General features: G+C 52.2%; 1 protein-coding gene across 2 annotated transcripts in view; it reads left to right on the forward strand.

Annotated features, from left to right (window-relative positions):
* Window positions 1-13,309, forward strand: part of WDR25 (WD repeat domain 25) — a 143,994-nt gene that overhangs the window by 79,072 nt on the left and 51,613 nt on the right. For both annotated transcript variants that reach the window (XM_022576078.3, XM_022576079.2), the window contains exon 3: window positions 5,255-5,402. In XM_022576078.3, coding sequence (XP_022431786.1) covers window positions 5,255-5,402 — 148 coding nt within the window. The remainder of the gene's footprint in view (window positions 1-5,254; window positions 5,403-13,309) is intronic.

Here is a 13,309-nt window from a genome sequence, read left to right on the forward strand (position 1 = left end):
AATTTTGTAAAGACTGAAATAAATGGAAATCCAAAGGTGCAATATCTGGTGAGTACGGCAGATGAATCAGAACTTCCCAGCCAAGCGGTAACAGTTTTTGCCTGGTCATCAAAAAACATGTGGTCTTGCGTTATCCTGATGGAAGATTATGCATTTTCTGTTGACTAATTCTGGACGCTTTTCGTCAAGTGCTGCTTTCAGTTGGTCTAACTGGGAGCAGCACTTGTTGGAATTAATCGTTTGGTTTTCTGGAAGGAGCTCGTAATAGAGGGCTCCCTTCTAACCCCACAATATACACAACATCACCTTCTTTGGATGAAGACTGGCCTTTGGTGTGGTTGGTGGTGGTTCATTTCACTTGCCCCACGATCTCTTCTGTTCCACATCATTGTACAGTATCCACTTTTCATCGCCCATCACAATTTGTTTTAAAAACAGAACATTTTCGTTATGTTTAAGTAGAGAATCACATGTGGAAATGCAGTCAAGAAGGTTTTTTTCACATAACTTATGTGGAACCCAAACATTAAAGTGATGAACATAACCAAGCTGTTGCGAATGATTGTCAACGCATGAGTTGGATATTTTGAGTATGTCAGCTATCTCCTGAGTGGTTCTCAATTAATGTCTCGATTTGATTGATATCAACTTCAACGGGTCTACCTGACCATGGAGCATCGTCCAGCGAGAAATCTCCAGCATGAAACTTTGCAAACCACTTTTGACATGTTCAATCAGTCAGAGCATCATCTCCATACACCGCACAAATCTTTTTTAGTGTTTCAGTTGCATTTTTACCTTTCTTAAAATAATAAAGCATAGTATGCCGAAAATGTTGCTTTCTTTCTTCCATCTTCAATATTAAAATGGCAACACAAAAATTCACCAGTTTTGATGTATTTATTTATTTTTATTGGGGTATAGCTGTTTTACAATGTTGTGTTAGTTTCTACTGTACAGCGAAGTGAAGTAGAGTTCCCTGTGCTATACAGCAGGTTCTCATCAGTTATCTGTTGTGTACATATTAGTGTATATATGTCAATCCCAATCTCCCAGTTCATCCCACCCCCCCTTTCCCTCCTTGGTGTCCATACATTTGTTCTCTATGTCTGTGTCTCTGTTTCTGCCTTGCAAACCGGTTCATCTGTACCGTTTTTCTAGATTCCACATATATGTGTTAATATACGATATTTGTTTTTCTCTTTCTGACTTACTTCACTCTGTATGACAGTCTCTAGGTCCATCCACGTCTCTACAAATGACCCAATTTCATTCCTTTTTATGGCTGAATAATATTCCATTGTACCATATCTTCTTTATCCATTCGTCTGTCAATGGGCATTTAGGTTGCTTCCATGACCTGGCTATTGTAAATAGTGCTGCAGCGAACATTGGGGTGCATGTGTCGATAAGTCTTTTTTTTAAATGCATGCTGATATGACAGCTGTCACATACAATCTAACAAAATCGTTTTGAATGAAGTTAAAAACAACTAAGTGCTACTACAGCCATCTTATGGAAAAAGCTGAACAAACCTTTTGGCCAACCCAATAAAAAACAAAAGTCAGGCAGGTAGGCAGAGAGAAGGTGACCCGTGGCTAAAGCTATAGGTCTTGAGAGACTGTTAGGAACTCCTGGTGGGGCCATGTCTCAGTAAGCAGAACACGGAAACTGCAGTGAACGTGCACCTGCACCACATTTCGCTTGCCATGTTCTTTCTAAATCTGACTTTTGTCGGACACGTAGAATGTCTCCAGTTAATACAGCAAGTCATCTTAGCACATGTGACAGAAGACTTAACTCCTTAATTCCATGAAGGCAGATTGGGCTCTCTAATTACTTAATTGAAAAAAGGTACACACTTCAGGCTGCGCGGTGTTTGGGAATTAATCTTTAAAACCTGACAGCAAACATTAAATTCAATTAGGGAGAGCGATTAGCAAAGATTCTTCTCTCCCTCACCCTGGGTACTTTGAGAAGTGGCTGACTGGGGTGCATTGATTCTGATGCTATCGTTGTGTATATATCAACCAGGAGAGCCAAGTATGCATTTTTCATTTCAGAGGGGAGTTATTGGATAATTTACGGATTGATGGATTTCCTTAAACATGTTTCCACGGCTGATTTAGGAGGCCGTGGCCAAGAATTCAGACCTCTCTGGTTGCTGCTTTTGGCCTTGGTGCCACAGGGTTTAAGGTCTCTTTTTTCCTCTGTCTTTGATTAGGGTTATGAGCCACCCCCTCCTCGTCCCCCACCACCTCCTTCTCCTCCTTTCCCAACACCTGGCTGATAGCAGGTACCCAGGAAGTGTTTGCTGAATGAATGATTAAATGAATGAGTTTAATAGATGGGGACATTTGGGCATATTTGCTTTGGAGCACATTCATTTTCTCACGCTCTCTTTTTTTTTTTTTTTTTCTGTACGCGGGCCTCTCACTGCTGTGGCCTCTCCCGTTGCAGAGCACAGGCTCCGGACGTGCAGGCTCAGCGGCCATGGCTCACGGGCCCAGCCGCTCCGCGGCATGTGGGATCTTCCTGGACCGGGGCACGAACCCGTGTCCCCTGCATCGGCAGGCGGACTCCCAACCACTGTGCCACCAGGGAAGCCCTCTCACGCTCTCTTTGCCTCTCTTTAGGGGAAATACAGTGTAGTGTTCACAGCTCCCATCCCCCAACCCTGCCCCTCTCCCTCTCCCCTCTCCAAGCATATTTTTTATAGTCTGACTACAAGTACACAAAGAAACATGATAGAGTTTTGCTTCATGTGTGTTTTTAAAATTGTGGTGAAATACACATAAGGCTTACCAGCGTAGCCATTTTTAAGTGTAGGTTCAGCGGCATTAAGTACATTCGTTCATAGTTGTGCAGCCGTCATCACCATCCATCTGCAGAACTCTTCATCTTGCAAAACTGAAACTCTGTCCCCATTAAAAAGTCTCCATTTCCCCCTCCCCGCAGCCCCTGGTAACCACCGTTCTACTTTCTACGTCTATGATTTTGACTACTCCAGGGACCCCACATATGTGGAATTATACTTTCTGTCTTTTTGTGAGTGGCTTATTTCACTTAGCGTGTTGTCTTCAAGGTTTATCCATGTGGTGGGTTGTGTCAGGATTTCATTTCTTCTTAAGACAGTAATATTCCACTGTGTATATATATATATCTATCTATCACATTTTGTTTATCCATCTATCCATCCGTGGGCACTTGGGTTGCCTCCACATTTTCACTGTTGTGACTAATGCAGCTGTGAACATTGGGATACAGATATCTCTTTGAGATCCTGGTTTTAATTTTTTGAGCACATACACACAAGTGGAATTGCTGGATCATACTGTAAGTCTATGCTTAATGTTTTGAGGTTCTGCTGTGCTGTTTTCTCTAGTGGCTGGACCATTTTGCCTTCCCACTAACAATGTACAAAGGTTCTGATTTCTCCACCTCCTTGCCAACACATATCTTCTTCTTCTTCTTTTTTTTTTTCTGATAGAAGCCATTCTGCTGGGTGTGAGGTGGTGTTCCATGTGTTTTTAAAACTTAGATGGCATCGTACTGCATATATGCAGCTTGTCTTATGTATTCAATATTATCTTTTCACTGTTTAGCCAAGTTAACCCTGTAGATCTAGTTCATTCGTTTGACTTTATTTTTTTCCTTTAAAGTCATACTTGCACACAGTTTTGAGAAAACAGCAGCTCCCTGTGCTCTGCGTTTCTGCCATGAATTCTCACTTCACTTTGAAGCCTTCTGGCTCTTTCCTCTGTGATCTCTGTTCGTATTTCTAAATGTAAATGTTGCTACTTTCTGCTTTTCAGTCTGAAACCCCAGCTGTTGACCCCTAATTAGGAAGAAAGGAACTGAGCTCTCTTACCATTCTTTCAAGGCTACCCTTGACCTCTTGTTTTCTTAATCTTAGACATTTCCATATGCCCGGGAAATACGCTTTCAGAGCTCTGATCCTGTGCATTTTGAGAAACTTCAGGATGCGGTGGGGTGAATTTTCTCATCTTGAAAGGGGAGGTTATCTCTCACATCCAGTTTGTGGATCTGTGTGGGCACGCTTTGGGTTTACTCTTATTAAGGAAATAAGAGAGGGTCAGGGAATCCTGCTGTTAAGAACCGCATGCACTACATGCCTCAAGAAGCACAGCCTCCGGCGCCGTGGCTCCTGCTGTGCTCCAGCTACGGTGCGGTGTGCCCAGCCCTCACTCATTCCTCACCACTGCCCTTGGGACGGGGCTCTTCTTATCCCCATTATATGGAGGAGGAGACTGAGGCCTGAAGAGGCCAAGCTTCAGCCAGGTCACAAGGCTGGCAAGCCGAAGCATCACACAGGAGGCCCTGTAGGTGCCTTCCTGCTTCTTGTGTTCAGTCCTCTGACCCACCTTGGATGGTAGGTGAGAGCCTCCCTTTCTTCTTGCAGTGACACCAAGGGAGGACAGTAGCACTGCTGAGCACCTCCGTGTGCCAGGCCCTGGGCCAGCCTGGTTGGGCTCCTCGCCTGCCGGCCTTTCCCTGGGGTGTGTGGTGGTCGGCAGAGTTTCCTGGGAGAGCTGGTGGGAAGCCGAACGCAGCCCTTTCATGCACAAGTGGTCCTGGCCCTTGGAATGTACAGTTCTATACTTGAGGGCCTAAAAACACATTTCAGAGGTCATTAAGTGTACATAGGGCTTTCTGCCACAAGCCTCACTCCCCAGGGAAAGCAGGGGGGAGTGAGGGGCAGTACTTTCTCTCCCAGAAAAAAGGCCAGCTTGCCCCTCGGGCGGAGATCTGCTCTGCCTGGTTGCAAACACAGCTGTGGCAGACTCTATTTTGGATCTTAGTCTTAAAGCGGGACCCGTGCAGGTAGCCTGGCCTGGCGCGGCATCCACTACAGGTCTCAGAAAGTCCTGTCTCGGAGGACACATGTCAGAGGTGCAGGTGAGGCTGGGCTGGAACTTTTTGGTGGTGAGCAGGTGTGAAGCAGGTGTGAAGGGCTGGGCAGGTGAGCGGCAGAACACAGGACATGCTGTTTCCTTGTGAGCTCCCTTAACCCCCAGAAAAAATTTTGTGAAAGTCTCCCCCTCGACTTGCCAGTCCCAAGGCCTTATTACATTTCCACGAAGAGAAGTTTGACATCTAGATATTGCTTTGATGGTAAAATATTGGGAATCTAGTTCTACTGTGAGAGCCTTTTCCCCGTGCACAGGGCCTGAGCTGAGCCCCCAGGTTCAGGCCCCCGCTCGTGACATCTGGCGCTGTGTTTGCCTCGTAGGTGTGGAACGCCGTGGACTCGGGAAGCTGCTTGCAGACCTACTCCCTGCACAGTGAGGCAGTGCGGGCTGCCCGGTGGTCCCCCTGTGGCCGGCGCATCCTCAGTGGTGGCTTCGACTCCGCCCTGCACCTAACAGACCTCGAAACAGGTGTGTTTCTCTGTTTCATTACCCCGAGGCGCCCCCTCCTCCGAGTTGGCAGCCGAGTCAGCTTTCTCACTGGGGAGGTTTCTGGGAGGGGGGATTCTGCAGCCGCAAGCTGCAGATGGTTTCAGGGCAGCGGCAGACGGGACGAGGGGAGACTCACACTCGGCAAGCGTGTCTCCAGGCTGTTTGCCTGAAACCAAGACTGGCCCGTAGGGTTCACATTGGACCTCTGCCAACCTGCCCGGAGGACAGAGTCCCAAGGTTGTCCCTGCCCCAAGCTGTGGAGCTGGATAGAGGTGGCTTTTTAATCAACTTCTGACATGCAATTTGTACTGAGATAGATTTAGCTTTATCACAGCGTCCTTTGGTTGGAATCAGTTTAGAATTCCTGTCAGTTCACTATCGCTGAAAGGCTGTAAGGAATGATTCCAGCTCATACAGAAAGCCAGCAAACGAGCTCTGCTTTCATGCCCACACTGAAAAGGCATTTGGGCGAGATGGATTCGCGCTGGCTAAATCCTAAGGGGGCTCTTGACAAGCAGCGCGAGGAGGAGAGAGGAGTCAGTGGGAGGAACTTTCCATTCCCCGGCATTCCGATGCAGCCGGCACGTTGAGCACAAGTCCGGCCACAGCCCCGCAGCGGGGGCCTGTCTGTGCTTCGGGCGAGGACAGAGCCAGCGAGCGCAGACCTGGGTTCCAGCCTTGCCCCTGACCCCCAGGCCGGCTGCCCTCAGCGCCCACGTTGCCTTTTCCTCCCTGGGCTCCTCCTGGGTCACTTTTCTGCTGGGCATCGCTGCCAGCACCAGGAGGGGAGGCCTGGGTTCACACCAGTGCCCGGGGCGTCCCTCGAGCCCTCAGGCAGCCCCTGCCTGCCTGGCCCAGCTGTGGTGGTCCTGGGGTCCGTGCCTCTCCCAGTGCCTGGCAAACAGGGGATGATCACTCCGGGGTCCAGCCACCCAGCTCCACCCCGCAGCTTGGATGCAGCGGGTTTGTTGCTCACCTGGAGTGTCCTCCTCTCTTGCTGGGTCACTGAGGGACGACCCTTTTGAGGCCATGCAGCTCCTTTGACTGGGCCCCGTGTGCTGTCAGTAGGGGTGTTGACCAGGCTGTTGGCTGTGTCGGCGGCTGGTACTGTGCCACAGGCTTTGCACACATTTCAATCCTGCCAGCCATTGTTTTCCCCATTTCACAGGTGACTAGACTGAGGCTCCAAGGGGCGAGTGACTGGCTCAGGGCCTCCCAGTGGTGCAAGGCAGGTGGGGATTTGGAGCCACGTCCGTGCAGCTGCAAACCCTGTGCCCTTTACACAGTGCTGAGTGTACGGTGTTCTTTTTGGCAACAAAGACCATGATCTTCCTGTGAGCCCCTCTGAGAGGGAGTCGAGGCTTAGGGGGTTTGGTGCCACTGGGTGACGGTGACAGTTGGGTCGCTGATGCCAGCAGTAGGTACTGGCACTGAGTACCGACTGTGTGCAAGGCCTTCCTCTGCAGCTTAACAATGAGGCCCCATTCACCCTTTGAGACTGGCACCACCGGAATCCCCTCGTCACACACAGGCACGGGGCACAACCAGGAAGCGGCTGAACCAGGATGCACACAGGTCTGCCAGGCTCCGAGGCTGGCTACCTGACTGTTATACTTTGCTACCTGTGTGTCCAATAAGCCATGCTCGGTATTGGAGACACAGTGAATAAGTCCCAGGATCCACCCTGGAGGAGCTCACATCCGCTGGGGGAGACAGAATTGCAGAGAGTCCCAGGGTACAGTGATGGAGAGAGATATAGGAACCACAAGGACATCTAGCCTGGGAGATCAAGGAAGGCTTCCTGGAGGAAGTGGGACCCAAGCTGAGGCAGGAACTGGGGGACAGAACATCAGGATGGAGTGGGGCTGGGGAGGGGGAGGGAAGTGGGTTCTCAGCAGAGGGAATGAGGACGGATTTCAGGAACATGAACCACGTGGTGTGTGTGGAAGTGTGGGGTGCAGGGAGCTGGGGGAAGTGAGTTTGGGGGTGCAGGAATGGGAGCTCGGGCTCCATGCGCTTCCTGGCCTGTGGGGTGTGCATTCCCCAGATGCCGCTCCCCAGTCCAGTGTCACTGAGCACCCATGGGTACCTGCGCTGTCTGCCCAAGAGTGGAGAAGGGATGCTTCTCACATGCTGGTGATGCTGTCGTGTTAATCAAATACAAGTTCATTTGATAACATTAATGGATTCTTAGCGGCCCTTTGTCATGATCTATCTTCTCAATCAACAGATGTTAAGCAGACATTGCCATTGTGTGTGTGTGTGTGTGTATGTGTGTGTGTGTGTGAGTGAGTGGGGGGGGCTCTGACATTTTCAGACGTTCAAAGAGAGTCCTCTCACCTGGCCAGTTAGGCACTGCCACAGCAGGTGGCAGTAGGGGGCCATTGCTGAGTTTGGAGCAGGAGCGAATCATGGCTCCATGTGCACCCTGGGCAGGTCTCCCTGGTGGCTGTAGCGGGTTGGGGGTGACCCGAGGCTGGGTGGGGAGCTTCAGGAGGGGATGTGGCAGCCCTGCCCAGCTGGTGGTAGAACTCGCTGGAGGGAACATTGTCTGGCCCGGTCCCAGCTGCTCCTCTAGCTGTGGTGTGTTGGGTGGGACAGGGGAAGCATGGCCCTGCCCTCAGGGCTTTGCCGTCCCCCCGGGGAGGTGAGGGGGCACTTTTGCCCTCCACCCCTCTGCTGGGAATGGGCTCACCACCTGGTTTGCCTATTGAAGGCCCACTCATTCATTCAGCAGCTACTTGTACAGGGCCTGGGCTGGGGCTACCGTGCTCAGCGTGCTGGATGTCCTTTGTTGCTTGGTGGGTAGGGTCCAGGGGTCTGGCCTTGCCCTTGGGGAAGGCCTCCAGCCCCTGGGTGGGGCCTCTGTCACTGAGGGGTTGTTGGTTTCTGTGTCCATCTCCATGGCTAGCGTGGGAGCTCCTTGAGGATGGGGCCCATCCAGGTGGTCTTTGTGTCTCTGTCACCTGGCCAGGCCTGGCTTGGAGCAGCTGCTCAGCGTGCGTGCACATGAGGCAGAGCTGAGGAGGCCCTTGCCAGGCGGGGGTGGGTTCATCAGGGGCCGCTGGAGTGGGGTCTGCATGCACGCCCACGCCGCATTCCGGCACCCCACCTGGCCCAGGGTGTGCGGGGGGCTGTGTACAGCCCCCGTGGCTCTCGGCCTCGTTGGACTTCTGTCCTTTCTCGTCACCGACTCTGATCTTCCTTTTCACTTGCTTTGCCTCTTTCCGCCCTTGGTGATTTGGCTGTTCCATTTCAATCTAATTAGAACTCCCCGCCAGGAGAAAGCAACGCAGGGCGTTCTCACCGCAGTGCTCTGGGAATTAGTCACTCGGTGCCCATTGTCGTTAATGGGAATTTGGCACCAAGGCCATTTATCCTGGTGTCCTCAGTCAATACAGTTAAAAATCTGTGGATTCTAAAACGTCAATACCCGGCCTGAAATACGGAGGGCCAGCAACATTTTATCTCGTTAATTTATAGTTCTGACGGGCTGTTGGCTTAGAGAACAACCATGAATCAACACTTAAATAAAATCTGCTCACAGGTTAATTATTTTTGGTGCTATCATTTCAGTCTGTAATCTTCCTAACGAAATGTCTCTGGTGCATTAGGCTGAGGCGGCCTCGGGGAGCGCTGGTCTTCGACTCCACCAGGGCCCCGAGTGCCGCCTGCTTTATGAGTCAGCTGTCCAGCACACCACATCAGCCAGTCTCCTCAAAAGCCCCTGAAGAGCTTGAGCTCGTTCAGTTCTAAGTGGTACTGGTTCTTGCAGATTCCACCCCTTAGACCATCGCACCCAGCCTGGATGTTAAGGCCTCGGAGGCGTGTGAGGCCTCGAACTTTGCATTTGTTGGCTGCAAAGGAGATGGTCCTTTCCCTGGAGCCTCCAGGGCCCTGGATGGGCAGGGCACCCTGTCCTTCCTGTGCCCAGTCAGCTCTCCTGACATGTGTCCAGCCCATCCAGGGCATCCAGGCCATGCCACCCGGTCCCAGCTCCCGGATGCTGGAGGCAGCCCAGTGTGGTAGGAGGAACTTGGATGGGGTGCGGACACGGCTCTTCCACCTACCCAAGCCGGGCGTCCTTGGGGAAGCTTCCTTTACTTCCGTTTCCGCATCTGTGAGATGGGTAGCAATGCCCAGCAGCTGGGGTCATGGAGGGGAACAGCTGGGATAACGTATCCAGAGTGCCTGCTGCACGGCAAGCACTCAGCAAAGGCTGCCCTTCCCTTCCCCGCCCCTGCCCCACAAGGCCCTTCAGAAGGTAGGAAATCATGGCCGTGTTCCTCTGAGCATCCAGAGAGCCGCAGTGGCTGGACCATGTCCCCAAATGGGGCAGCTTTGGTGGCTCAGTTCCAAAAGCCCCCAGAGGTCCCCCCGAGCCAGCTTACTGGTGTGGCTCTTGATCCCACATGTGGGTCTGGGGGCAGACCAGCAGGAAGACCGCCTTTCAGGGTCTCCCAGCCTCTCCTACGTCTTCCGCTGCTCCATGACAAAATGGCCTGAGCAGGGTAGCAGCTTCCTCCTCGTGATGGGTCGGCACGTGCCTTTCACTCGAGCGGGCGTCCTCTTCACTCAGACCCCGCTTCCCGCGCCTGCTGCCCCTGCCCCTGCCTGGCTCCTTCTGCTCTGGGGTCCCTGTGTCTTTCCGTGGGGGTCATGGTGCATGGGCCCAAGTGGCCGACTGGGACTGGACCCATAAATGATCATGACTTTTCTTTTCCAAGAAGTGTCTTCTGGTGTCTCCCTTGTTTTTGCATCATGACTGGGGCCTCCATCACAGGAATGCTCCAAGGAAAAGGGGAGTGACAAATTGGCTGAGTGCTCACTGTGGGCCAGGCTGTGAGCCGTGTAGCCCTGGTTCCCGGCACCCTGCCTGGCCTGTATCAAGCCAGAATGAATAAGTGGATGTTAGGCTCTCTGCTTATTACATAGTTAGTCTTCATGCTAACCTATGGGGGAAGTGTTTTTATCCCCATTTCATGGGCTCAGAAACTGAGGCTTGGAGCGTTTGATGATTTGCAGTGACAGAGCTGGGGTTCAGCTCCGGCCCGTGTGACTGGCAGAGGCTTTGGCTGTTCAAGGACAAGAGTGGGTGCCCTCAAGCACGTGTGTTTCTGGGCTGTGACCAAACAGTTTGCTTAAGCCGACTCCGGGGGAGCCCGCTCTCACCCGGGCAGCTGGCTCACCACCTGCCGAGGATAACTCGGGGCCTCTGGGAAGAAAGCGCGCCCAGACTGATCCCTCTGATGAAGTGACTGGCTGAAGCGTGCTTCTCCGGCTATCGACAGCCGCCGTTCCATCAGGAGAAACGTTTGCCCTGATGATTTTAAAACACTTGTCAGAGGAAGGGTGAGAAGCGTCCATATTAAAAGCCTGGAGAAGAGTGTCAGGGGCTCACTTGGCTTTGGAGAAGTGGCTGCAGGGGGGCTCCTTGTTGGGCTAAAGCCTTCAGAGTGGTGCCGCCCCCTGACCCTGGGTCTCCTGGGAGGCGCTGGTGAGAGGGGCCTGGGCTTTTTCAGCCTTTAGGCTTTCCAGCACCATGACTGTTTTCTGGAACATCTCAGAGGAACCCGGTTAGGTGTCCTTCACGCGCCCGCGGACAGCAGGAAGTTCGCCTGCCAGCGGGCATGGATATGGAGCTCCCGAGGGTGTGGGCACGTCTCGTGTCATTGCTCCTTTGGTCCTCGGGGTTTTACAACTAGATCCAGATATGGAGGCTGTGCAGAGCTCTGTGCCCCAGTGAGGTCTGAGCTGATGGTGGTCCCTGGCTGCCGCCCCTCCAGTGCCCTCTTGCCCTGGGAGCAGCCGCCTGCCCTCCTGTCCTCCGTCCCACAGATACAGGCGGGACCCTGCAGACTCCTCTACACAGTGGAGTCCCACTTTCTCCTAAGCTCGCTCCTTCACCAGCATCCCTTTCCCAGCCCTCCTTTAAACTAGTCAAGGCTGTGCCCTTTTGATCCTGGGCACCCGTCCCCATTCCCACCCACGCTCTTCTCCTCTGCTGAGGAGTATTTCTCTCCAGTCCCAACCTCGATTTCTCCCCCTCTTTCCATACAGCTTTGGAGTAAGAAGCTGACCTAGTTGTGGATATTAAATCAGATGTTACCAAGCTTGAGTAACGCCCCTGCCAGCCCCGTATCTCACACTTTAGAACCTGCCTTCGAGGTCCTTCCACGCCTCCACAAACCTCTGACTAGTCATCTGCCTCTAGTTAAGCTCGTGCCAGCCCTCTGGATAAATCAAAGGTGGTTTTTAATCAACGGCACTATTTCATTCATTACCATTATTGCACAGAGGTGATGTTTTTATCTGTGTGTGTGTTTAATTGTCATCGCACTGCAGTTTGGCTCCCTTTGTAGGTAGGACAACCTCTGTTGACTGACCCCGGAGGCTAAACACAGTCACGGCTTGTTCGTTGTCCTGGTGGTGACTTCTGAGTCCCAGAAAACCAACTTAAGTTGTACCTTTGGGACCTGTTTGCAAGTTGAGAACTTTTTTTTTTTTTTAATTTTGGAAAATTCAGTCTTGTCCAGTTAATGAAATGCAGTGACCAAACTTGATATGAAAGAAATTTCCACAACAGCTACTGCTGTTTCTTCTGTGGCTACTGCTGCCGCTGGAGCTGCTGTCTGTCGGGGCTGTCGTTTGTCTGGGGCTTGCTGTCTTACGTGCATTATTTCTAATTCTCACAACAAGCCCTGAAGGTAAGATTTATTCTCCTGAGTTCGCGTATTAGGAGCCCACGGATCTGAGAGGCTTGCCGGCGGATCCCGGGGCTGCTGGCTTACCTACAGGGAGCGTGCAGACGCGGGCCCGTCTGACTCTGGCCTGGACCCTCCCCGGGACTCTGCTCGGCGTGCCAAGATGGCGCTCGTTTCTGATTCACAGAGTTTGATTTGAACGTTAGTAAGCTCCTTTCTTCGTTAACTTTGAGTCAGGAGGGTTAAATTTACGGCTGGCTGAATACTTCCCAGAGGGTGAGTGTAACGATATTGATTTTCACGGAATGAGTCATACACCGCCTGCCTGGGAACACGAGCTCAATCACCACCAGCCGACAGCACCAGCCAATCCCTCGTCAGCATCTCCCCTACCGGCTCCCGAGCCTGGGATGTGCGCGCAGAGCTCAGCGGGAGGAAAGGTCACGAATCGCTCGCGGGCGGGCTCCGGGGTCACAGGGGTCCAGCCTCTGTCCCAGCGTGGCCGACTCGCAAGGCCCTGGACGAGCCCTCACCTCTCTGGGCTTCCATCCCTCATTCCCCCAACGCTGAGAAATGGGGTAATTACACCTCCCACGCAGGGTTGTGGCATGACACGTGCAAGCCCCAGGCAGGCCTGGAGGCGATAGGCGCCATCTCTCTGGAGAGGAGGGCATGAGCTTCCCTGCTCTTTCTTGCGGACCCGTACTTGGGTTTCACCTGACCTGTGTCAAGTGCTTCTTATGTGCCAGGAACTGGGCCGGGGGCCAGACGTGCTGGGACAGAGGAGGCCCCTCAGGGCCCTGGAGCCCTCCTGACCATAGGGTCCCACAGGGTAGGCGTTAGGGTTGACAGGCAGTGTTGCCTGGCCACGCAGGTGGTCACCTTGGGAAGCTCAGTGTCTCCACCTGAGAAAGAGGGGGGCTCCCCGAGGAGGAACACGGCCAGTGTTACCAGCTGCCTTATCATAGCAATATTGGTGACGGTGCATTGCCAGCTCTAGTCGTGTCAAGAGACCCAGTTGAGTTTCTCCATTCTGTCTTAAACAGGTTTTTGTTTTAATGGCGATTTATAGTTTATTTGTATCATTATGGATTCAAGGAGGAAAAGAAGTGATTTTTCCTATAACTCCAAGAGAGTCTGAACAGCTCTTTTATACTGGTTGAGTTCATTAGAACAAGATCA

The sequence above is a fragment of the Delphinapterus leucas genome, chromosome 2 (assembly GCF_059928025.1).
Source record: "Delphinapterus leucas isolate spDelLeu-1000000601 "Yukka" chromosome 2, BTC_Dleu_Yukka2, whole genome shotgun sequence".
NCBI classification, from domain to species: Eukaryota; Metazoa; Chordata; class Mammalia; order Artiodactyla; family Monodontidae; genus Delphinapterus; species Delphinapterus leucas.